The sequence below is a fragment of the Schistocerca serialis genome, chromosome 1 (genome assembly GCF_023864345.2).
Source record: "Schistocerca serialis cubense isolate TAMUIC-IGC-003099 chromosome 1, iqSchSeri2.2, whole genome shotgun sequence".
In the NCBI taxonomy this organism is placed as follows: Eukaryota; Metazoa; Arthropoda; class Insecta; order Orthoptera; family Acrididae; genus Schistocerca; species Schistocerca serialis.
In genome coordinates, this window is record NC_064638.1 from 357241247 (window position 1) to 357265763 (window position 24517).

Genomic DNA, 24517 nt, shown 5'->3' on the forward strand with positions numbered 1-24517 from the left:
CGATTTCTTGCCTTGATGTTATTAATATATTGCATCTCATGTGCCACTATCACCAACTTTCCCTCTCATTCATTATTTTGTTGCATGAATCTTTTTTAAAGAAAAGGATCATCTGAAAAAAAATTGGAAGAAAGCTTCTACTTATTAAATACAAGTATGATAAAAAATAACAAAAATGCCGGGTTTTAGAAACAAAGATTTCTTTTTCTGGCAACAGGGAACAACATTTGAGAGCAGATGTAACAATTTAGAGACTAAGTAGGGAAGTCTTAGGCCCTCTGGTCAATCAGATTTCAGGTAGTTCATGAGGAGAAGAAAAATGATGTTTCAAAAACTGAGGAACATAAAATGGAACAGAGGAGAAGCAACAAATCAGAGAAATTACGATTGAAAGCATAGGTAAGATAAAGAAGAGCAATAAAGGAGGAGAAAAATGAAGTTTGGAAGAAGCCAGAGGAAATAAGAGACAAACAAAAAAACCACAAATGTTCTGGCAAAGCCACAAGCTCCAGAGTGAAGACGAATGGAAGGCCAGAGAAGGCAGTGAGAAAACGTTGGCCAATGGTGTGCGGAATTGGACCACACAGCGCCAGGCGCGACATCTGAAAGGCGTGAATAAAAGGACCGTTCCTGCCAGCCTCGGCCGCTCAGATCAGTCGAGCCTGCAATGGACATTAGTGGTACGCTATCAGATTGTCGTGATCCTTACTAGGACTTTGTGTATAGCAAGAACTTAAGTTTTTCATATCACCTCTCATTAGCAACATTTGCTGTGATCAATTGGCTTTCTAGAAATAAAACTACTAACGTTATTTGTTTGAATTGTTGTATAACATATTGAGAACACTGCATCCCTTAGGCACCCTATTAGCAAGGAACGGGCAAGACCCCACAACATATTATAAATGAGAAATGAAAATAGAAACATAAATTTCACATATATTTCATAAATATGGAGTACCAGACAGAAAATACCAAATATTGCCAGAAGAGAAGGAAGGAGGGGGACGGAGGAGGGGAGGTAACTGACACACAAACAAATTTACCGTAAAACTTCGTTTATACATTAAGAACACTAAATACAATTTCTGCTGTCTGAAATCTGTGTCTCTACCACTGCTGCTGCTGCTGCTGCTGCTGCTGCTACACACCTTGCAAATCACTACTGTGACACTTATTGCTGTTATCGTTGTCTTCGGTCCAGAGACTGGTTTGATGCAGCTCTCCATGCCACTCTACCCTGTGCAAGCCTCTTATCTCCGAATAATTACTGCAACCTACATCCTTCTGAATCTGCTTAGTGTATTCATCTCTTGGTCTCCCTCTGCGATTTTTACTCTCCACGCTGCCCTCCAATACTAACTTGGTGATACTTCGATTCCTCAGAATATGTCCTATCAGCCAATCCCTTCTTCAAGTCAAGTTGTGCCACAAATTCCTCTTCTCCCCAATCCTCTTCTGTACCTCCTCATTAGTTAAGTGATCTACCCATCTAATCTTCAGCACTCTTCTGTAGCACCACATTTCAAAAGCTTCTATTCTCTTCTTGTCCAAACTACACTCCTGGAAATTGAAATAAGAACACCGTGAATTCATTGTCCCAGGAAGGGGAAACTTTATTGACACATTCCTGGGGTCAGACACATCACATGATCACACTGACAGAACCACAGGCACATAGACACAGGCAACAGAGCATGCACAATGTCGGCACTAGTACAGTGTATATCCACCTTTCGCAGCAATGCAGGCTGCTATTCTCCCATGGAGACGATCGTAGAGATGCTGGATGTAGTCCTGTGGAACGGCTTGCCATGCCATTTCCACCTGGCGCCTCAGTTGGGCCAGCATTCGTGCTGGATGTGCAGACCGCGTGAGACGACGCTTCATCCAGTCCCAAGCATGCTCAATGGGGGACAGATCCGGAGATCTTGCTGGCCAGGGTAGTTGACTTACACCTTCTAGAGCACGTTGGGTGGCACGGGATACATGCGGACGTGCATTGTCCTGTTGGAACAGCAAGTTCCCTTGCCGGTCTAGGAATGGTAGAACGATGGGTTCAATGACAGTTTGGATGTACCGTGCACTATTCAGTGTCCCCTCGACGATCACCAGTGGTGTACGGCCAGTGTAGGAGATCGCTCCCCACACCATGATGCCGGGTGTTGGCCCTGTGTGCCTCGGTCGTATGCAGTCCTGATTGTGGCGCTCACCTGCACGGCGCCAAACACGCATACGACCATCATTGGCACCAAGGCAGAAGCGACTCTCATCGCTGAAGACGACACGTCTCCATTCGTCCCTCCATTCACGCCTGTCGCGACACCACTGGAGGCGGGCTGCACGATGTTGGGGCGTGAGCGGAAGACGGCCTAACAGTGTGCGGGACCGTAGCCCAGCTTCATGGAGACGGTTGCGAATGGTCCTCGCCGATACCCCAGGAGCAACAGTGTCCCTAATTTGCTGGGAAGTGGCGGTGCGGTCCCCTACGGCACTGCGTAGGATCCTACGGTCTTGGTGTGCATCCGTGCGTCCCTGCAGTCCGGTCCCAGGTCGACGGGCACGTGCACCTTCCGCCGACCACTGGCGACAACATCGATGTACTGTGGAGACCTCACGCCCCACGTGTTGAGCAATTCGGCGGTACGTCCACCCGGCCTCCCGCATGCCCACTATACGCCCTCGCTCAAAGTCCGTCAACTGCACATACGGTTCACGTCCACGCTGTCGCGGCATGCTACCAGTGTTAAAGACTGCGATGGAGCTCCGTATGCCACGGCAAACTGGCTGACACTGACGGCGGCGGTGCACAAATGCTGCGCAGCTAGCGCCATTCGACGGCCAACACCGCGCTTCCTGGTGTGTGTGCGCTGTGCCATGCGTGTGATCATTGCTTGTACTGCCCTCTCGCAGTGTCCGGAGCAAGTATGGTGGGTCTGACACACCGGTGTCAATGTGTTCTTTTTTCCATTTCCAGGAGTGTATTTATCGTCCATGTTTCACTTCCATACATGGCTACACTCCATACAAATACTTCCAGAAAAGACTTCCCGACACTTAGATCTATACTTGATGTTAACAAGTTTCTATTCTTCAGAAACACTTTCCTTGCCATAGCCAGCCTACATTTTATATCCTTCTGCTCCGACCATCATCAGTTATTTTGCTCCCCAAATAACAAAACTCATTTAATACTTTAAGTGTCTCATTTCCTAATCTAATACCAACATCACCTGATTTAATTCGACTACTTTGCATTACCCTTGTTTTGCTACTGTTGATGTTCATCTTATATCCTGTGTCCAAGACACTGTCCATTCCATTTAGCTGCTCTCCCAGGTCCTTTGCTGTCTCTGACAAAATTACAATGTCATCTGCAAACCTCAAAGTTTTTATTTCTTCTCCACGGATTTTAATTCCTACTTCAAATTTTTCTTTTGTTTCCTTTACTGCTTGCTCAATATACAGACTGAATAATATCGGAGACAGGCAACAATCCTGTGTCACTCCTTTCCCAATCACTACTTTCCTTTCATGCCCCTCAACTCTTATAACTGCCATCTGGTTTCTGTACAAATTGTAAATAGCCTTTTGCTCCCAGTATTTTACCCCTGCCAGCTTTAGAATTTGAAAGAGAGTATTCCAGTCAACAATATCAAAAGCTTTATCTAAGTCTACAAATGCTAGAAACGCAGGTTTGCCCTTCCTTAATATATCTCCTATGAGAAGTCATACGGTCAATACTGCCTCGCATGTTCCCACATTTCTACAGAATCCAAACTATCTTCACCAAGGTCGGTTTTTACCAGTTTTTCCATTCATCTGTAAAGAATTAGTGTTAGTATTTTGCAACTGTGACCTATTAAACTGATAGTTCAATAATTTTCACACTTGTTAGCACCTGCTTTCTTTGGGTTGGGCTATCAATAGTTCTAAAGGAATGTTGTCAATTCCTGAGGACTTGTTTCAACTTAGGTCTTTCAGTGCTCTGTCAGATTCTTCACACAGTACCATATCTCCCATTGCATCTTCATCTACATCCTCTTCCATTTCCATAATACTACCCTCAAGCACATCGCCCTTGTAAAGACCCTCTACCTACTCCTTCCACCTTTCTGCTTTCCCTTCTTTGCTTAGGACTGGTTTTCCATCTGAGCTCTTGATGTTCATACAGGTGGTTCTCTTTTCTCCAAAGGTGTGTCTAATTTTCCTGAAGGCAGTATCAATCTTACCCCTAGTGATACATGTTTCTACAGCCTTACATTTGTCCTCTAGCCATCCCTGCTTAACCATTTTGCACTTCCTGCCGATCTCGTTTTTGAGACATTTGTATTCCTTTTCGCCTGCTTCATTTAATGCGTTTTTATATTTTCACCTTTCACTTATTAAATTCAATCTCTCTACTGTTACCCATGGATTTCTACTAGCCCTCATCTTTTTACATACTTGATCCTCTGCTACCTTGACTATTTCATCTTTCAAAGCTACCCATTCTCCTTCTACTGTATATATTTCTCCTGTTCTTGTCAATCATTCCCTAATGATCCCTCTGAAACTCTCTACAGTCTCTGGTTCTTTCAGTTTATCCAGGTCCCATATCCTTAAATTCCTACCTTTTTGCAGTTTCTTCAGTTTTAGTCTACAGTTCATAACCAATACATTGTAGTCAGAGTCCACATCTGCCTCTGGAAATGTCTTACAATTTAAAACCTGGTTCCTAAATCTGTCTTACCATTATATAATCAATCTGAAACTTTCCAGTGTCTCCAGGCCTCTTCCATGTATACAACCTTCTTTCATGATTCTTAAACTGAGTGCTAGCTATGATCAGTTATGCTCTGTGCAAAATTCTATCAGGCAGCTTCCTCTTTCATTCATTACCCTCAGTCCTTATTCACTTACTACTTTTCCTTCTCTTCCTTTTCCTACAATCTATTTCCAATCCCCCATGACTATTAAATTTTCATCTCCCTTAACTATTTGAAAAATTGATTTTATCGCATCATACATTTCTTCAATCTCTTCATCGTCTATGGAGCTAGTTGGCATGTAAACTTGTACTTTCTGTCTATCTTAGTTACAATAATGCATTCACTAAGCTGTTCATAGTATCTTATTCATTATTAAACCTACTGCTGCATTACCCTTATTTGATTTTGTATTTATAACCCTTTATTCAACTGACCAGAAGTCTTGTTCCTCCTGCCACTGAGCTTCACTAATTCCCACTATATTTAACTGTAACATATCGATTTCCCTTTTTAAATTTTCTAACCTATCTGCTCGATTAAGGGATCTGACATTCCACACTCCGATCCGTAGAACGTCAGTTTTGTTTCTGCTGATAATGATGTCCCCCTGAGTATTCCCCGCCCTGAGATCCAAATGGGGGATTATTTTACCTCCAGAATATTTTACCCAAGAGGATGCCATCATCATTTAACCATACAGTAAAGCTGCACATCTCAGGAAAAATTATGGCTGTACTTTCCCCTTGCTTTCTGTTGTTCGCAGTACCAGCACAGCAAGGCCATTTTGGTTGATGTTACAAGGCCAAATCAGTCAGTCGTCCAGACTGTTGCCCCTGGAACAACTGAAAAGACTGCTGCTCCTCTTCAGGAACCACACGTTTGTCTGGTCTCTCAACAGATACCCCTACATTTTGGTTCCATCGACAGTACTGCTATCTGTATCACTGAGGCACACAAGCCTTCCCAACAACGGCAAGGTCCATAGGAGGGTGTGTGTCTACTGCTGCTGCCGATGCACACCTTGTAAATCACTCCTGTGCCACTTACCTCCATTTTAACATTCCTTAAGCTAATGACTGTTTGCAGCAGAGAAGTTCTTACAAAGAACAGAAAATAATGCCTCCATAATCAATTTAATCAGCTCCTCATCACCAAAAACAATTCTGAAGGCCAGCAACAAATGCAATCTGGATCTTTGTGATGGGAACTATGACACCTCTCCCTTATGGCTTCTGATTGGCCACTTTTAAAGACAACTTTCCTGCAGAGCAGGGATTACCTGCCCCTCATCTGGTGACATTTCCATCATCTGGACTCAAGAGTGAAAATATGATACTGAATTTCATTCAGTACATTCACATGAACTCCTAAATCTGGAGTTCTGTGAACCATTATCTCAGTACCCCCTCCAGCTGGCTGACATGTAAAAATTTTACTATTGATTCTGGTTGTGCACTTCGCTGCCATTTTTCAGTTCCGACAATAAGTATTCACTACATGCCAACATCATACTGAATTTGAGTAGTGATTGGTTGTCACATTGCTACATGCCTTCAAAATGTTGGTAAAAATGGACAATTCACTTCTGTGTGGAGTACGGAAAATAAGAACTATTGAAATGATTAGTAAGTTATTCATTTCCTTTACTTAACTGAGGAAAAGTAAATTTTATCTTTATTAAACAATGGAAAATCCAGGATGGAATAACGACTATATTATGCAAAGGATCATTGCTACTCACCATATAGTAGAGATGCAGATAGGCACAACAAAAAGACTATCAAGCAAAGCTTTTGACCAAACAGGGCTTCATCAGAACAGACAGCATACATACAAACACACATACACACACAAATACAAAACACACACACACACACACACACACACACACACACACACACACACACACACACACACACGACTACAGCCTCTGTGTGTGTGTGTGTGTGTGTGTGTGTGTGTGTGTGTGTGTGTGTGTGTGTGTTTTCTGATGAAGGCCTGTATAGTCAAAAGCTTTGAAGCTTTGTTTGGTTGTCTTTTTGTTGTGCCTTCTAACTTTATTCGGAGGAAAGAGATACAGAAATGTTGATATATTCATTGAATTAGCAAAACCTAACTGACTGGCAACAACCCTGTAATCTGTACAGATGGCAAAACATTAGTGACAAAATACTAATTTTGTGCCCAGGAAGAGAGATCTCTCTTTCCTCATTCAGAAGTTTTATGGCTACTCCCAGTTCCCTAAATGTTGGAGCACAGGTGAAATCGCTTCACACTTTTTTCCATAATGCATATTATGTAACTGGATGTATCCAAGAAGTCTCACACACATTAATTCACATGAGTAAGATTTTTTTTTTAATACACCTTCTAGAACAATCACCCCCTCCACCCAAGTTCACCAACATCCATCACGAAACTAGTCGCTTTCTTTTGAAACCATTACTAAACTATGGATAACTTCACTATATAGTGTTGACCACATATAAACAGTGGATTTCCAGATACTATTCGTGTAAAACAACTGATGCTTGAAAAATGATGTTCATTTGGTTAAGGTCTGATGTGTAACAACGACAGCAAAGCAGTTTCAGACATTCAACTTTCATCTTCTAGAAATTGTGCCATTTCTAAAAATGGTGATTGAAGAGTTGAATTTATTTTCATATATTACATTCACATAACTCTTATCTGATGAAATCAAATCTTGAAGTCCCACTTCATTTGACAAGAATTTTTTGGGCAAATCATTCAGTTTGGACTGTTATATCAAAACATAGCATACTTCCAATTAATCCCCTTTTTAATGTTCAATCAGAACCTGGACACATATTTGGCAGCAACCATTTTCAAACCAAATCTTCTGATAAAAATTCAGTAAATTGAGCTGCAAGGCAATTCAATTTATTTCACTTCACATTGAACTTCCTGTCATATGTTTTCAATCAGAAGTTCAGAAACATTCCCAACATTTTTGTCTGTCCGGAATGACGACGGACGTGCAAAATGAGGTTTACCATCAGTCAATATGTCAACAATTTTTAAAACAAGAAAAGTACTTGTACACATCAGCTTTCCCGAAGTGTAATCCTTATAAACAGTTTTCAATGTCTTAAAAATTTCTGTATCATTTTCCCATGTGGGACAAAAGAACTGCAGTCAAAAATTCACTACGGGCAGACAAAAATCTCGGGTTATACCATAGGCAGACTGAATTCTCAACGAGTTGTCTGTCACATCATTAGTGGTAGAAATGCATACTACAAAAGCTCCATCCATGGTAGCACTATTACAAGAATACAGATGACATTCCTGTACAGTTTTTTTTTCAATTTGAGGTATACAGATAATTTCAAGCAATTAGTAACTGTGGAAAATATGCGGCAGTGGTAAATCCATTTATCTCCAAATAGTACGAGGGCTGAACACGCTTACTGAACATATTTTACACAAATAATAGATTCTTTATCAGGCAATTCAATGTTTACTTCAAACAACAAGGAAAACCATGACAAGTACTTCAGGGGTCTTCAGTGTAAAGCAGATATGGCAAAGTGTGACTCATGAGCCATTCCTCTCCAGAGAAACTTCCCCCTCCACCTCTACTGGCATGATGTCGTCACTGCCTGGCCACAACTTTCTGTTAGTTTTGTTATCAGCAATCAATTGGGGCAGTATCTCTTCAACTGCTTCCTCAAACCATGGGCTCTAATACCTTCGCTTGCTGTCCAACTCTGAAGAGGCATCACTGTTTCTCTCAATGTTTTATTCACATTTACTCTCCTTATTGTTGTGCTGTTGCCCAGGTTGATACTATGGTTACTACTGTGCCTATCGATCTGGTTTCAATTCTGGTTATAACTGTGGTTATTTTTCTATTGTGGTTCTTAAGTAAGTCGAAAAGGAAGAATACTGATTGCCATGTTTCCAATGAGGAGTGGGAAATTAAGTACTTGTTTGTACACACTTCCCAGAAAAAAACCATGTTTAAAACACAAAAAATGCTTCTGTCAAAACAAATGTAGTAGCCTTGCTGGACATCTCTCTCCAGTCCATGAAGTAATACACGGATCACTCTCAAAACAAATTTTGCATTTTAATGGATAACATAAAAATAGAGATACAAGAGCTGAATGAACCAAGGGAGTTTTAACTGCATTTTATGTGGTATGCTTCAAATTAGCAAGCTCAAGAAATGTTTCAGCAATGGCTTAATCGTGCATGAGCAGCAGAAATGGCAAAAGCATTTGGTTATGATGTCAACTATAAAACAGCTGCCTTTTCATGTAACAGAGTAAAAAATTCTTGATATAGGACACAGCATAAAAAAACAGCTAAATAATTTAATTGAAAACTGTTGGCACTATTCTTCGTGCACAAACAAGAGTAATGATCAAGCAGATCCTAAATAACTACTAATTGTTATTCAGTAAATAATGGACGACTTTCCTGTACATGAAGAGTTACTCACTTTCACTATGTTGCCAAGTACAACAGGTTTGGAAAGTTTTTGATCCATCTTGGATTTAGTTCAGCTGACTGATATAAATGAGAGCTTTTTATGAAGACACAGTTGTAAAACTTGCAATGAAGTCAACATTACCATCTGATGATGGGTTCAGGCCCAAAACTACACTATGTGATCAAACGTATCCGGACACCTGGCTGAAAATTGCTTACAAGTTTGTGGCGCCCTCCACTGGTAATGCTGGAATTCAATATGGTATTGGCCCACCCTTAGTCCTGATGACAGCTTCCACTCTCACAAGCATACGTTCAAAAAGGTGCTGGAAGGTTTCTTGCGGAATGGCAGCCCGCTCTTCATGGAGTGCTGTACTGAGGAGAGGTATCAATGCCAATCGGTGAGGCCTGGCACGAAGTCAGCATTCCAAAACATCCCAAAGGTGTTCTTAGGATCCAGGTTAGGACTCTGTGCAGGCCAGTGCATTACAGGGATGTTACTGTCATATAGCCACTCTGCCACAGGCTGTGCATTATAAACAGGTACTCAGTCGTGTTGAAAGATACCACCGTCATCCCCAAAAAGCTCTTCAACAATGGGAAGCAAAAAGGTGCTTCAAATATCAATGTAGGCCTGTGCTGTGATAGTGACACGCAAAACAACATGGGGTGCAAGCCCCCTCCATAAAAAACATGTCCACACCATAACACCACCACCTCCGAATTTTACTGTTGGCACTACACACACTAGCAGATGACGTTCACCGGGCATTCAACATACCCACACGGTGCCATCAGATTGACACATTGTTTACCGTGATTTGTCACTCCACACAACGTTTTTCCACTGTTCAATCATCCAATGTTTATGCTCCTTACACCAAGTGAGACGTCGTTTGGCCTTTACCGGCGTGATGTGTGGCTTATGAGTAGCAGCTCGACCATGAAATCCAAGTTTTCTCACTTCCCGCCTAATTGTCATAGTATTTGCAGTGAATCCTGGTGCAATTTTGGAATTCCTGTGTGATGGTCTAGATAGATGTCTGCCTATTACACATTATGACACTCTTCAATTGTCGGTGGTCTCTGTCAGTCAACAGACGAGGTCGGCCTATACACTTTTGTGCTGTATGTATCCCTTCACATTTCCACTTCACTATCACATCAGAAACAGTGGACGTAGGGATGTCTAGGAGTGTGGAAATCTCGCGTACAGACATATGACAAGTGACACCCAATCACCTGACCATGTTTGAAGTCTGTGAGTTCCACAGAGTGCCCCATTCTGCTCTCTCATGATTACTAATGACTACTGAGGTCACTGATATGGAGTACCTGGCAGTAAGTGGCAGCACAATGCACCTAATACGAAAAACGTATGTTTTTGGGAGTGTCTAGATATTTTTGATCATATAGTGTACTGACAGTACAATAAAATCATTTAAAAAACACTTGTGGCTAGTTGTAGTATTTCATACAGTGAATTGGAAATTTTAACACTGTTACAAAGTTTGTTAACAAAATTGGTAGTTTTAAAAAATGCTCTGCAATTTGTGCCAATGCTGCACCAGCTGTGGTCATAGTTAAGACGATTCACTGGTAAATTAAGAAACAACTGAATAAATTGTTTAACTTTTCAATACATTGATCATCTGGGCACACTATGTGCAAAAAGTGTCTGAACACTTGCCGCAGTGAACGAAGTGACAAAAAGTACCAATACAATATGCGAAGAAAATCAATCACTACCTCAACAAAAATTTAAACAGTTTGTGAAAGAAGTTGGCGCAGATTATGGAGACATACTTCATTATTCAAAAGTTTGTTGGTTGACCGCGCAAACATGTTCAGCTCACTATTTGCACTTAGAGAAAAGAGCTTTTCTAGTTTTTGAGTGAAGAAGTCAAATCAGATACTAAGAAATTTGAAAATAAGCAGCAGATTTCACTTTTCTTTTATTAACTTGGCATTTTTAACAGATTTTACAAGTCATCTAATAATTTGAATTTGCATTTGCAGAGGAAAGGAAAGCACTGTTTCTGATATGTTTATAGATATTAATGGAAACTTACACAATTTAATTTGCAACTAAACAAGGAAAATATTTGCAATTTTCTGAGTTACTCTGAACTGAAATGAGAACACATGGAAGAAAAAGTTTCAAGATTTACTTTCATTATTGATGATGTCTTCAATGAGTTTCATAGTCACTTTAAACATTTTAAATTTCTACAGCAGGGTATCATTTTCGTTAACAATTCAATGAAAACCAGTCTTGGAATTGTTAAAAGTGAGCTTCAAGAAGTGTGTGGTTTACAAAATGACCAATTCATGCTATTGATAATAGAAAGAGCTGTTGCAGTTTTGGTCATGCCAAAATATCGGTAACCGAAACTCGCAAACTTCGCTCTTACAACACAATATTTTTTTGGACCAACATATATTTGTGCAAGTACATTTTCATCGATTAAGTCAATTAAATCTCTTCAGCCTAATGCAGTGATCAATGCGTCATTGGAGCATCAACTTTGTTTCACTACAATGCAGAGTGAAATCGATAATTCAGAACTTGTCAGTACTAAGTGAAATAAATCTAATGTAAGTATTTAAATATCTCATTGATTTGCCTCATTGAGACAAATAACTAAATAAAAATCAAGGTTTTAGCAATTTATATCTTACACCTTTTACGTGTAGGGACTAGACACAGCTCATGATGACTAGCAGTCATCCTTGTGGTTGGCCAGTATGGCTGTGGCAAGACCACGAGTACACTTGAAGAGGGAAGCACTTGCTGGAAGGGAATATCTCATGAGTTCTGGGCTTGATTTAAAGTATGAGGGCACTTACCTGATAGCGAAGAGAATCTGCACAAGAGTTACAAAGACATAAATGTCTACAAGGTAAGATTAAAGTGTCTCTAACATCACACATACATATTACACATTCAGATCCATTATCTTCTGTGTCTTCATCTCCAGCTGCCTGAAAGAATAAAGTGCCACTTCCATGAAATTACAGTGTATTAAGTGCCCCCCCCCCCCCCCAAAAAAAAAAAAAAAAAGCTTAACATAAAAAGAATTATCTATTGCCTTCTAAACAGTGACATAAATACTTCCTATTGCAGATTTTATTAAAAGTCTAACTGTAGCATTCCATAGCATCCACTATTAACTGCTATTAGTAAACTACTCATTACTATTTGCTAGTTGTTAATCTTATCACGTATTTGCAATAAACTTATTTCTTTGATATACATTAAATATGATATAATGAACTGTGTGTATAATTTTTATCTTAAAAAGATAATTTTATTCTTGTAGTTGAGCAGTGAACAATGATACAGACCTTTGCAGTGTCATTATTTTTGTTTTCAATTCCATATATTTCTTGCAATAGGTAACATAGGCCATCAACATACAGCTTTTGCTTGAGTGCTTTCAAAACATACGTGCCATCTGAATGGTGATCTACAACAGCTATTGTCGTGTGTGATTGATGTGGTTCTGTAAAACAAAATTTTAGGAGAAATGTTAGTCAGGGTCCAATAACATAACATTCCTGGCTATCATCTGAAATACAAATGTCACAGAAAGGACACAACTCTCAGTGAATATTTGGAATGATTCCCTTCAACTTACTAAAATGACATTGGAACTCCATATCTATCAAAATACAACATATTAAAATTATAAGTGCTAAGAAGAAAATAATAATATACACATTTTGAAAAGAGTAATTTTGCTCTAATGCAACAGTGAGTTCATATAGTCAGATACACAATTTTTATCCCTGCCAGTGTGAGTATGAATCAATCATTCTTCCCACTGATAGCATCTCAGTCTGCTTCTTTTAAACTCCCAAGAACTTGCATTTTCTTGCTGACATTAACGTAGTTCAATGTTTGCTTTGAGTATGCCTAGCAATCTTAAAGATATTTACATTCCATAACTAGAGTAACTAGTAATCATTATACATGTTGTTGTTGTATCCCCCCTCCCCAAGAGGTACTCTATCACTATTACTGTCTTGACTGTTAAAAATGGTAATTAAATAGTTTTGAGTTTGTTAAGGAAACAAATACTGTCACGACTCCTTTTCTTGGACAAGGTTTTTTTTATTTTCTGGTTCCTCTAGTAGCATGCTATGCTACTGTGTCACAGAAATTTCACTATATACCAGTAAAAACAAAAAATTAACTGCATAACTTCATTTTTTCAAGGTGATAAGCAAAACTTTATGACCAGCAAAACAGACCTAGAAATCACACAACCAGACTAAAAATTGGAGAAGAGATTAAGTTCCTAAATTACTACTTTTATGAGAAAAGTAGCAAATCAGTTCCCAAAAATCGTCTACACCATCCACATTTGTTAACTGTTGTGCTTCTTATATAAGAAGTACAAAGACAGTGAACAAGCATTTTTTTGTTCTTTCAGGAAAACCTGATATTTCAACTTTTACTGTAATCACATCAAAAGGTAAAACCTGGCCAATACTGTTTCCATGCGAGACAAAACAGGAACTGTGCTGCTCAACCACAAACACATAACACCTTTACAACTATATCACCTGTCAAATGTACTAACTTAAGACCGTTAGCTGGAGTAGACAGAAGGTATGCACTAGCAAAACAACATCTACATTGTCCAACAGTCCAGCATACGCATTTCTCTGTATACTGCAGTGTCATGAGCATGATGGAAATCACTATATGCATAATTATTGCTGTCATCTGCATAGTGATGATGATGATGACGACGATGATGACTGGGGTTTTCAAGACTCAACCTATTAGTCTTTTTATCCTCGTAATCAATTAACCAATAAGAGAGTTTTATGAGAAGTGTAGAGACAGTTGTGTCTAGAGTTGTGACACTGTCACAAAAAATGACTTACTGAGAACAGTGGATTGAGGGTACTGATAAATAGGACATAAGACATGCACAGATGAAGGTAGAGAAGATAAAGATTAATCTAGCGTAAGAGCTGGTGTGGAATATGTACCCCACCACTACCCTCTCTGTAGCAATACCTGGAAAGGACACCAAAAGAATGGAACAAGTTCTTCAAAAAATGGAAAATCCAGGATGGAATGTAACAATTTTATGAGAAGCAAAGTTGCTACTCATCATATAGCGGAGATGCTGAGTCGCAGATAGGCACAACAAAAAGACAACACTCACAATTATAGCTTTCAGCCATTAAGGGCTTTGTCAACAATACTCTCTCTCTCTCTCTCTCTCTCTCTCTCTCTCTCAAGCAAATGCAACTCACACACACGACTGCAGTCTCAGGCAACTAAAAACCACACTGCAAGCAGCAGCATCAGTGCATGATGGGAGTGGTGACTGGGTGGGGGTAAGGAGGATGCTGGAGCATGGAGGAGGAGGGATAGTATGGTGGGGATGGCAGACAGCGAAGTGCTGCAGTTTAGGCTGTGGGCAGCAGAGAGGTGGGGAGGGGGAGGGGAGTAGTAGTGGAAAAGAAGAGAAACAAAAAGAATGGGTGTGGTGGTGGAATGACAGCTGTGTAATGCTGGAATGGGAACAGGGAAAGGGCTGGATGGGTGAGGACAGTGACCAACAAGTGTATTATCAGTGATAAGGACAAATAAGGGATACATAAATTTCAAGTATTGGGAGGTAAGATTTGGAGTTTATGTCTGGGCCTGGGTAGAGTTATTTCGGGACCATCCACGGGCTAAAACAAGCAGCAGGAGTGATCCCCTTCCCAACTCCACCCCGTAAGTCAACTATAAAAATGAGAGTATTAAATCAAGGAGTAATACCTACTTTCCCATACTATCAACTAGGACCTGTAGCAGTATCTCATAAAGATACAAAGTACGCTGTACCTCAGGTGAGTCTGCACATGGGTATGCAATGTGATGACTATCAGTGTCACTCCTCAGGTGTGCTGAGGAAGATTCTCTCGCCACAGAATGTAGTCATATGTGAGGTAAGTATAATCAATAGGGATTTCACATAAGATTACATCTGTTTGAGAGGAGAAAAGTGCCATCTTCCATTTCAATGATGGAAGCTTTTATCATTAGAAGTTTTTTGAGTCAGATGTTGATCACCCATTATTTTTCCCATTTTTGTACGATACACTGTCTGATATGTGTCCATAAGTTGGCTTTTGGAATTTGTTGGCAAAAGGTCCATCAAGGAGGCTTCCTTACCTAATGTACCAGAACAACCATTGTCAGAAATGGCTCTGAGCACTATGGGACTTAACATCTGTGGTCATCAGTCCCCTAGAACTTAGAACTACTTAAACCTAACTAACCTAAGGACATCACACACATCCATGGCCGAGGCAGGATTCGAACCTGCAACCGTAGCAGTCGCGTGGTTCCGGACTGAAGCGCCTAGAACCGCTCGGCCACCACGGCCGGCTTGTCAGAAATGCCTATATGGTCCAGTGTCCAGAGGAATACCATGGGGTTCCAGCACTGTCAAGGTCATATAAAAGTTTGGAAATGGTGGACACCAACAGATGAATAAGAGAGTAATTTTCAGTCACCTTCAAACTACTAAGAGAGTCAATGCACTGGAGAATGTTTTTGACAGGCTGAAGTTTTATGTGTGTAACAGCGCTTTGTGCTATCACTAATTTCACTGTGCACACTGCATACCGTGAAAAGGGAGTGTTGTTCACAAACATTTGTATCAATAAATGCAAAGCTGACTTTCTCATCATCCTTGGAGAGAGCACTATATATCAGGCTAAAGATTGCACAGCCACAGAGGACTAAACAGAAACTATAGTGATGATTATTAGGATTTATGTGAACCTTGATGCCATGCTGGAGGCCCACTCATATTACATGTTGAGAAATACACCATGATGAGAGCTCCATTGGTGTGGTAGAGAGACTAGTTATTGTGAGAGGAAAAAGAGCTCCCGATGAATGTCTTTTACTATTATTGTTACTGTTCTCACTGTTTTCAAATGATTCAAACAACTAAAGATGTTGAGGATCCAGAAAAGTGTACATAACAGGGATATTAGAGTCTATAATAAATCCTAAGAACATAATTTAAGAGTTGTTGGAAGTGTCTCTTTACTAGTGGAATACCAGCTTCCACAAGGAGACTTTTACTAGAACCTGCGCAGACTGCTCCCTAAAAGCATTTCTAAGGAGCCATAGGGAGTTTAATTTATACACATTGGTCATCCTGTGGGTGGGTGGACTGAGGTCTGTAGAAGTGCATGACTGGGAGTTCCTTTCACCAAGCCTCCCAACTAGATGTTGTTGTAATTGAAATATTCAAAGAAAATTGAGTCTTATTTCAAATAGGTACCGAAACATGCAGTGACAGTTGCTAACAGCTTCAATCCACCCTTGGTATGTTGGTGAAAATGCATGTAGATGGTAGGAATAAAACATCATCTGAAATTATATGAACATTATTCTGAGCCATTAGTTCAGGATCCCACAGAAAGTGTAAATGATGGTAACGAGATATTTAGCCTGTTAACAACAAGCAATCATGAGTAAAGAGTCATAATGGATGCAGGGATTAGTGGCCACAAGATAGTCATAGTGAGACTAACTACCATAAGAGCCAGACTGTATGCCAATTAAGTCCTTTCTGGAGTATGCTAATGGTATAGCTCCATTTTTAGCAGTAACACATAACCACTTGCTCAACAAAAGCTCTACATCTAAAAACTGAGTAGTTGCACAGGTCATATTGATGCACTTGGAAGAAAATAGAAATAATGTGCTGAATTATAGATTCATATAACTGACGTCAATTTGCAGTAGGATTTTGGAACATATACTGTGTTTGAACATTATGAAATACTTCAAAGAAAATGATCTATTGACATATAGTCAGAACAGATTCATAAAACATTATTCTTGTGAAACATAACTGGCTCTTCATTCACAAGAAGTAATAAATGTTATCAACAGGGTATCTCAAGTTGATTCTGTACTTCTAGATTCCCAGAATGTTTTTGGCTTCATTCCTCACAACCAGCTTCTAATCAAATTGTGTGGCTATGGTGAATTGTCCCAGGTGTAGGGTTGGATTTCTTGTCAGTAAGGCCACAGTCTGCAGTAACGGACAGTAAGTCATCTAGTGAAACAGAAGTGATATCTGGAGTTCCCCAAATAAATGTTATGGGCTCTCTGCTGGTTCTAATCTATATAAACAATTCAGGAGACAATCTGAGCAGACCTCTTAGATTGTTTGCAGATGTGCTTTTGTTTACCCTCTAGTAAAATCATCAGAAGATCAAAATTATTTAGTCAAGATACCTTTATGATACAAAAAGTGGCACACTGATAATAAACAACAAAAAAAGTGTGAGCTCCTCAACATAGTAAATAAAAAAATCCTTTAAATCACATAAATTTAAAGGTTGTTGATTCAACAAGTACTTGGAAATTACGATTATGAAAAACTTAAATTGGAACCATCACACAGAAAATGTTGTGGGCAAGGTGAATCAAAAACTGTTGTTTTACTGTAGAATGCTTAGAAAATCCAACAAATCTACTAAAGACACTGCCTACACTACACTCATCCACCCTCTTCTGGAATACTGCTGAGTGATATACGATCCTTACCAAATACGATTAACAGAGGATGTTGAAAAAGTTCTTTTGTATTAGGGGAGAGAGTGTCGTGGACATGATAAGAAAGTTGGCAAAAAAACAAAGGCGTTTTTCGTTGCGGTGAGATCTTTCCACAAAACATCAGTCACCCAACTTTCTCCTCTGAATGCAATGATAATTTGTAGACTCCCACCTATATTGGGAGAAATGACCATTATAATAAAACATGATAAATCTTTGTTTCTACATAAAATATTTAACTATATTGCGAAAAGTTGCTACTCGGCATATGGTGGAGATGATGTGTCGCACATAAGCACAACAAAAAGAGTCACAAATAATTACTTTCCATCCTGGATATTAAATAAAGATTTTGGTGTTTATTTTTACAGGTGCTATTCATGAGTGGAGTGGCAAAGATATAGTCTTAAAAAGTTCTACGAAACCTCGGCCAAGCACTTAAGTGTGATTTGCAGAGTACTCATGCATATGTAGCTGTAAATTTTGTGGACAAAAAACTATAATCATCATCACTGACCCATACCCATGTCTTCTGAAGGGTTGCATGAAGACGACATTCTGCTGAGTTAGTGACAGACAACTCCAGCAATAAATTTGATTCTGCAATGGCACCAATTTGATTTACAGTAAATGTGAAGAAAGTAGTGCGAAGAGACTGAACCCTAAGAATCCTGTACCAGCTCCTACTAGGTACAGGATTTTTTAACAAAAATTGGTAGACTGCCTTAGAAGCCCCATCCAGGTAACGTAACAGATGGTGACACAGCGCTGAATTGTGTGCATTTCGTATGTCAAGGAAGACCACTATCATGTGCTGACAAAGTATGAAAGTCTCCTTGACAGCAGATGCCAGTCATAAAAATAGGTCAGTTGTGGATCTGAAACTTTGAGATCCACACTGAAATGGTGAAAGCCCTTGTTCCTACGCACCAACAGAGTCTGTTTGGATAAAGTCACATTAAGCTGATTTGACCGTAGTCATATATATTGTGTATTGTTTGCAAGTCTTTATCTGTTGGGTGAATCTCCACTATATGGTGAGTAGCAACTTTCCTTCTCATAATATTGTTAATATTAACTTTTGATTTTCATGATTGTGAAATGTTAGTAATTTTACAAATACAATGGACGTGATGCATTAAATATAGACTTGAGCTTGGAGTTACTATAGCCACCTTCTTCTTCTTCTCCTCATCCTGCTCCTCCTCCTATTCCTGCTCCTACTCGTTAAAAAAAATGGAAAATAAGTAAGACTTTCATCCGAATTTTCCTTAAAGGTACTGAACTCTGAATCCTGAAGTCCAGGTTTCAATCCACAGTTGGTCCTACAATTTTTTCTTTCAATAATTGCTTCCTTCACTTCTGGTAAATTTCAACTTGCACTATTATTTACATTAAATTGGAAGTTCTCTATAACTAACTGGTAAGTCAGTTCAAAGTTCAGAAGGCAAAGGCATACTGCCTACAATAGGACCATGGCTATACTCCATTTGATGAAACAAGATCTCTGAAATTAGAGTATCAGCTTTCAAGTATGAGGTGCAAAAGACTATCATTAGTACTGCTTAAAAGCCAAAGTCATCTGTAACTATGATGTTGTCATAGAAAAGTAAACAAAATCATGATGTGTGATTAGTTGGGGTAGGCATGTGAAACTAAGGCCACTTTGAACTACCTGGGATCTTTTTTTGCCATACAAAGAATAGCAGTTTATTGCAGTACTCAAACCAGGCTTAGAGTTGAGGGATAGCTGTACCAGGACCAATTACATACTTATTGATCTTCTTGTATTTCATTCCTGTATTGAAATTTATAAGGGGATGAAATAGAAAATTTCTCCACTCATATAAAGCACTGCTTTCATTCCCATGTACTGCACAGTTTTTAGTTCCTTTCCACATTGATAATACATAAATTTATGAGCCCGTATGTTTCTAAACCAGAAAGAAAGCCCATTGTTGTTAATTAGATGACATAATAACTACAAACAAGAAATGCTACACACAAAATGTTGTCTTAGAAAGAGGAGTGTGTCAAAATGGATGTCTGCTTATCATATCTAGGAACAAGTACAACAACAAATGCCACTGAGTAAATACATCTGTAACACTACTAAAACCAATTAAAGGAGACGACAGATAATGACAGTTTCACACTAATAAAACAACCATTTTTTTTCCCAAGAAAAAAGCTGACCATGTTGTGGCACAACATGCTCAGTTTCAATGGCTGTTTCACAACCCAAGCCATCTAGATCCCCTCCGCAACTAGCTTCTCTAAACTGTGCAGATGGGAATTATTCTTACAACACATCCTCCACTCCCATAATCGTACTGGCATCGATCTCAGGTAACCCGCTGTCTCCACACCCTGCACCCTACAGTTTCCCCTTCCTCTGTCCTGTCAGCCCCTCCCAATTCATATCCCCACACTGCCTTCAGCATGGGCCACTTACTACTGGCTGCTAAGATTATGTCAGCCCATATAGCTGTTCCCCTCCCTCCCGCAATCCTCCTGGATGTCTCCCTTCGAGCCAATAGCCGTCCAACCCCAGTCCATCTCTCTGCCTCCCATTTCCCTGTCCCTATACCCACCCCACCCAACTCTACTCTCACCACAACCAGTCCACCTGCTACAAAGTAGCATTGGCACCATTAATTTAGCTGGCACCATGTACAAGCATATCTGTGTGTGTGCACATGCGTGCATATGTGTGTCTGTTTTGCTCCAGCCAGTCAAAGGATAACTCCAAAAGCTAGCATGTTTTCTATCTTTTTCATGTACCTGTCAACAATTTGATGCTTCTGCTTTTCAGTGAGTGGTCGCCTTTAATCCTAAAATATTTCATTTTTGCGTCAACTTCCCTACAATATTAAAATAACATTTTGTTAAGTATTATGTAATTACCATCACTCCCATCTTCTGCGACACAATGAATTGCAATTGGAATAACTTCTTTGTCAGTGTTGTATGTAAGTTCTTCATCCGAATAACAGCTGGGGTCAAATACATGAGTTGCTTGGCTGAACAATTGGTTGCTTCCACGTTTGTAATGAAATGTTTCTGAATTCATTCCTGGGTTCCGAGGATGAAAACTGGAAAAATAATATCAGACATTTATGTTTACTAATTTTTTTTCACTTCAATAAGTATGAAAAATCAAACATACTGAGCTGACACAAAATGTAAAAATAACAGTGTACTATCTACAAATGAATTACATTTTTTTTTAAATTTAAACATTTAATTTCATTTAACATGGTCCAATATTATAATTCAAACAAACTTTTCATTCTACACTCCTGGAAATGGAAAAAAGAACACATTGACACCGGTGTGTCAGACCCACCATACTTGCTCCGGACACTGCGAGAGGGCTGTACAAGCAATGATCACACGCACGGCACAGCGGATACACCAGGAAGCGCGGTGTTGGCCGTCGAATGGCGCTAGCTGCGCAGCATTTGTGCACCGCCGCCGTCTGTGTCAGCCAGTTTGCCGTGGCATACGGAACTCCATCGCAGTCTTTAACACTGGTAGCATGCCGCGACAGCGTGGACGTGAACCGTATGTGCAGTTGACGGACTTTGAGCGAGGGCGTATAGTGGGCATGCGGGAGGCCGGGTGGACGTACCGCCGAATTGCTCAACACGTGGGGTGTGAGGTCTCCACAGTACATCGATGTTGTCGCCAGTGGTCGGCGGAAGGTGCACGTGCCCGTCGACCTGGGACCGGACCGGACCACAGCGACGCACGGATGCACGCCAAGACCGTAGGATCCTACGCAGTGCCGTAGGGGACCGCACCGCCACTTCCCAGCAAATTAGGGACACTGTTGCTCCTGGGGTATCGGCGAGGACCATTCGCAACCGTCTCCATGAAGCTGGGCTACGGTCCCGCACACCGTTAGGCCGTCTTCCGCTCACGCCCCAGCATCGTGCAGCCCGCCTCCAGTGGTGTCGCGACAGGCGTGAATGGAGGGACGAATGGAGACATGTCGTCTTCAGCGATGAGAGTCGCTTCTGCCTTGGTGCCAATGATGGTCGTATGCGTGTTTGGCGCCGTGCAGGTGAGCGCCACAATCAGGACTGCATACGACCGAGGCACACAGGGCCAACACCCGGCATCATGGTGTGGGGAGCGATCTCCTACACTGGCCGTACACCACTGGTGATCGTCGAGGGGACACTGAATAGTGCACGGTACATCCAAACCGTCATCGAACCCATCGTTCTACCATTCCTAGACCGGCAAGGGAACTTGCTGTTCCAACAGGACAATGCACGTCCGCATGTATCCCGTGCCACCCAACGTGCTCTAGAAGGTGTAAGTCAACTACCCTGGCCAGCAAGATCTCTGGATCTGTCCCCCATTGAGCATGTTTGGGACTGGATGAAGCGTCGTCTCACGCGGTCTGCACGTCCAGCACGAACGCTGGTCCAACTGAGGCGCTAGGTGGAAATGGCATGGCAAGCCGTTCCACAGGACTACATCCAGCATCTCTACGATCGTCTCCATGGGAGAATAGCAGCCTGCATTGCTGCGAAAGGTGGATATACACTGTACTAGTGCCAACATTGTGCATGCTCTGTTGCCTGTGTCTATGTGCCTGTGGTTCTGTCAGTGTGATCATGTGATGTATCTGACCCCAGGAATGTGTCAATAAAGTTTCCCCTTCCTGGGACAATGAATTCACGGTGTTCTTATTTCAATTTCCAGGAGTGTATATTGGTACGAAGAACTGCTTCCCAGTAAGCATGCTTCTTTGCAAGTGTTTGACACGTGATAAATATGTTTCAGGTGCAATAGCTGAAAGTTACGACAAATCAGTATCACTCCACAGTATGTTTATATACTCTTAAACATACACCTACAAACTCTGAAAACACGTGCTAGGAGCGAGTCGTTGTAATAAGACCATTCTAGAGCATTTGTATTAAATGCAGGGGTGACTATCTTTAAGTAGGAAGGAAGACCAGGTATTAAATGCCTTCAACGATTGATTTATTAGAGGCAGGCGAAAAGTTAAGATTGGATAAGAATGGGGAAGGAGACTGATTATGTTCTTTCAAAAGGATCCACCCCAGCATTACCTTTATGTGACTTAGGAAAACAACAGGAAACCTATAACTAGATGGTCCCCACTTCTCTCAAATGTAGGTACAGTGTTGTAAGCACTGTGCCATCTCAGCCCGTATCAGTTTAAGGCAATACAGAAGTTCACACGTGTTGGTAAAATCATTATTCTCATGAACAGAAACAAAATTTTACATGCAAGCTGATATCATGATGATAAGAGGAACTGCAAATGTAACGGCCAAATTATGCACGGAAGCAAAAACAATGTAGGTCACCGATAAAATTTTACTGTGAAGAGAACAAAATATGTTTGAAATAACAGTTGACACAAATAATGCCTCATCAAGACAGTTGATCATGTCTGTCTAGTTTACATTAGAAATGCTTTGCTATACTCATTTGGCATGGGTTGGTTTCAGAAATGACCTCCCCTTTGGTAACCCTAAATTCAAGCATACAGCATTAAGGGCCTTAAAATTGTAACACTGATATTCACAATTTTTTTGAAATATGTTAAGAAAAAAATAATAAAAATTAGATATTTCCAAAATCCTGTTATCATTTATGGAAGCACTGTACACTTCTGGGCTCTATGTGGCTAACAGTCATCACCACCTATTCTAAATATTCAAATGTGGTAAGCACAATCCCTCCACAACAAAAGCCACAATATATACCCTAGTCCAGATTCTAGCCATCAAAGGGCTTCCCTAAATACAATATCGGACAATAGGCCCCCATTCATGGCAAAAGCTTTCACATAATTCTGCACATCAAATGATATGAAACACCTTCATAGAACACCATTTTACCCATTCTCCAATGGTGCTGTGCAGTGGATAGTGGCATGTTTGAACAGCAAACTTTGAATGCAGTGGGAGCCACCATTGCAACAGTCACACTCACACTGTTCCTGAACACCTACAGGACCACCCCTATCAAGGATTATAGCTTGATGGAGCTCTTCCACGGGAGACAACTGCAAATGCTAATTCATCTCCTGGCCCCACAGCTCCAGGCAAGCCCAATTCGGCACTTGGACCAATACCATTAGAAACAGCAGTCAGGCACATTTTACAGAGCAAAGGACATAGGGGCACCAGCAATGGTGATAAATACTCACAAGCAGCTCTTCACGTTGAGTCGACACACCAAAGGGTTTGGAGCACCATGTACAAACCGTGTCTGTGCCTACAACTGCAGTAGCACCAGTGGTACACCCTGAAGTAGAAAGCCTATCACTGCCAGTCCCACAAACTCCCAGATACAACCTGCACCCAAGGAAACCAGGGGCAGTTTCATTGGACAGAGGTTTCTGTGTTCTCATAAGCTACAGCCGATGATGCCCACATTGTTGTGTCCCAGCACGATGCCAGATGTTTCCAGTCTCTAACACCAGCCGCTGGGAGTAAGTGCTGGAACACCAACCCAGCAAGTAGGTTTATGTGCCAAGGCACCAAGTACACACTAGTTCACCTTCCAAAAGATCATCCAGGATGTTCTGGCCTTACATGTTCATTTTAGGGGGGAGGGATCTAATATGCTAACCTGAGACTTTTGGCTTAGTGAAGATGTTACATCTGTGAGCGCTAGCATACGCAGCTGAAGTGTCACACGCCATTCTGCC

General features: G+C 40.7%; 1 protein-coding gene across 4 annotated transcripts in view; it reads right to left on the bottom strand.

Annotated features, from left to right (window-relative positions):
- The window catches only part of LOC126470208 (probable E3 ubiquitin-protein ligase MGRN1), a 167535-nt gene that overhangs the window by 136405 nt on the left and 6613 nt on the right, over positions 1 to 24517 (bottom strand). For all 4 annotated transcript variants that reach the window (XM_050097886.1, XM_050097910.1, XM_050097894.1 and 1 more), the window contains exons 4-6: positions 20719 to 20906; positions 12561 to 12718; positions 12063 to 12197 (exon numbers count right to left, since the gene is read on the bottom strand). In XM_050097886.1, the coding sequence (XP_049953843.1) occupies positions 12063 to 12197; positions 12561 to 12718; positions 20719 to 20906 (481 nt within the window). The remainder of the gene's footprint in view (positions 1 to 12062; positions 12198 to 12560; positions 12719 to 20718; positions 20907 to 24517) is intronic.